Below are 2,413 nucleotides of genomic sequence, written 5' to 3'. Positions count from 1 at the left end.
TGACGTTAATGGTGAAGATAGTTTAGATAGAGAATATGAAAGTGAAGATATTAGTGATGACGATAGTAGTGTAGATAGTGAAGAGGAAGGTAACAATGAAAATCCCAATTTAATTCAAGGTAATGTTGCGAATGGTGAAAAGAAAAAGTCAATCGGAAAATTTTTATTAGAATTGAGAGCAACATCTACATTATCAGAAAGTGATATAAATTCCCTTTTATTAAATTTGAAAAATGTTGTTCAAGTACATGTTCGTGAAACACTACTAGAGGTAGATAATGTCATTGCAGATAGAACAGGTATTCATTTAACGGATTTGATAAACATAGAAGAAAAAGTAAATTCTCTAGATTGCATTTATGAATTGGAGAAACGTCGAAAGCGAGATAAATATTTGGAAACTGAATTCAACATCGTGAAACCAATAAGATACGTCTTAGGAAAAAAATTTATTAAGTATGGGGGTGCTGCTTGTGGAGGGGATAGTATAACTAAAACTAAAAAGGATGAAATGATGTACGTTCCATTAACATCGGTTATAAAACAGTGGGTGACCAATGAATCTTGAGACCAATTATTGTATAATCATGTTCCAAAGGAAAATGTTTATTCGTCCTATGAAGATGGTTGTCACTTTATGAATCACGAATATTTCGAAGAAAAACCTGATGCATTACGCATTTTTCTTTACTACGATGAGGTAGATATGTGCGACGGTTTAGGATTTAAGTCTTCTGGTGATCAAAAGTTAGGAATGTTTTATTTTGCGATAGGAAATATTCATCCCAAGTATCGGTCCGAATTAAAGTTCATAAATTTAGCCGCTATTGTTAAATATGCCGATATACAGAAGTATGGCATAAACAAAGTTTTGGAACCACTAATAAAAGAATTAAAACTGTTGGAAAAAGAAATTATCCTGCCTAATGGCCAAAAAATTTTCGGAGCATTATTTGCAATCCAGGGAGATAATTTAGGTGTACATATGCTATGCGGTTTAAAAGAAGGCTTCACTGCAAATCGTCCGTGTCGGGATTGTATGGCAACCCTTCAACAGGTCCGTCAAATGACACAAGAAGATGAAAGCTTGTTGAGAACTCCTGAACAACACGAGGAACAAGTTGCAGAAATAGAAGAAGCTGAAGGAAGAGAAAAAGAACGTTTATCGACAGAATATGGAATAAATCGAAGATGCTCACTAACAGAGCTTTTAAAAGTCGACCCAACGCGGAGTGCTCCTCATGATATTGTTCATGACCATTTGCTCGGAGATTTTATACTGACTTTACAACTTTTAATGCAAAAAGTTGTACTCAAGAAATTACCTTTAAGTGTAATTAACGACAGAATTCAGAACTTTGATTACGGATACAATGAACTGTCATACAAACCATCAACAATTAAATCTCAGCATCTTGTTCCTGGCAATAACCTGCATCAAAATGCGAGTCAAATGTTTTTATTGGCTTTTATCATACCATTTGTAGTGCAGGATGTCATTGAGGAAAATTGTCCGTATTTTGAGAATTATTCACAGTTATTGGAAATAATTTCAATTATATTTGGAACTTCAATCAGTACAGGAATGCTCGATTACTTAAAGGATATAACGGAAGAATATTTAGAATCCTTCAGAGATCTATATATAACGAAGTTAACGTTGAAGACAATGTTTCTCTTTTGAGAAATTTAATCCCGAAGCAACATTACTCCTTACATCATCCTCGAAATGTGAAGGACTTTGGCCCACTTGTCGCATTCTGGTGTATGCGTATGGAAGCCAAACATCAATTTTTCAAAAGAATAGTGCAAGCTATGCGTAACTACAAAAATCTGGCTTTTACATTGTCGGATCGTCATCAATTGTATCAAGCATGGATTTTCCAATTGCCTCTTTTGAAAAGGATTACTCACGGACCAAGAAGATTAACTTCTATTGACAGAGTAGACTTTGCCGAAATGTTTCCAAATGATTTAGCATTGGAAATAGTTCCTTGGATCAATTATGATGGGACAAAATACGTTTTCAATAAATGTTACATTCCAGTGGACTATAGTTCAGAATACCTTCCTGTTTTTGCAGAATTAATTGCAATTGTCTTGACTGATGCTTTACCCATTTTTGTCTGCAAAAAAGTTTCTACTGTTCGTCACAATTTAAGACTAATGTCTTATGAAATAGAAAGATCCGAAATTTATGCATGTTACACACCTGAAAACATTATTGGACATAATGTCTACCACAGCCACAAATCGGAAGGAAAGAATTTTATATTTATTAAACAATGTATCGGTGATTTACATTGAATATCAGGTGATTCATACATTGTTGGTTACATGAACTTTATCAAGTTATATAAAAATAAATTTTAATTCAATAATACTTACACCGCGTGTAACGTGGATCAATTTA

General features: G+C 33.7%; 1 protein-coding gene across 1 annotated transcript; it reads left to right on the top strand.

The window, feature by feature from the left end:
- The first annotated feature begins 706 nt into the window (after window positions 1-706).
- On the top strand, window positions 707-1,684 carry LOC127277010 (uncharacterized). Its single transcript, XM_051297798.1, has one exon. The coding sequence runs from the start codon at window positions 707-709 to the stop codon at window positions 1,682-1,684; it is 978 nt and encodes a 325-aa protein (XP_051153755.1).
- Window positions 1,685-2,413: the final 729 nt, after the last annotated feature.

Source organism: Leptopilina boulardi, unplaced genomic scaffold (genome assembly GCF_019393585.1).
Source record: "Leptopilina boulardi isolate dan_hultmark-lab unplaced genomic scaffold, ZJU_Lbou_2.1 LbouV2_163, whole genome shotgun sequence".
NCBI lineage: Eukaryota > Metazoa > Arthropoda > Insecta > Hymenoptera > Figitidae > Leptopilina > Leptopilina boulardi.
Note: the sequence above shows the minus strand (reverse complement) of the source record. Positions and strands in the feature narration are given on the sequence as shown.

What these genes read in the sequence shown, in the direction of transcription:
- LOC127277010 (XM_051297798.1), top strand. Translation starts at nt 707, where the DNA reads ATGTGCGACGGTTTAGGATTTAAGTCTTCTGGTGATCAAAAGTTAGGA.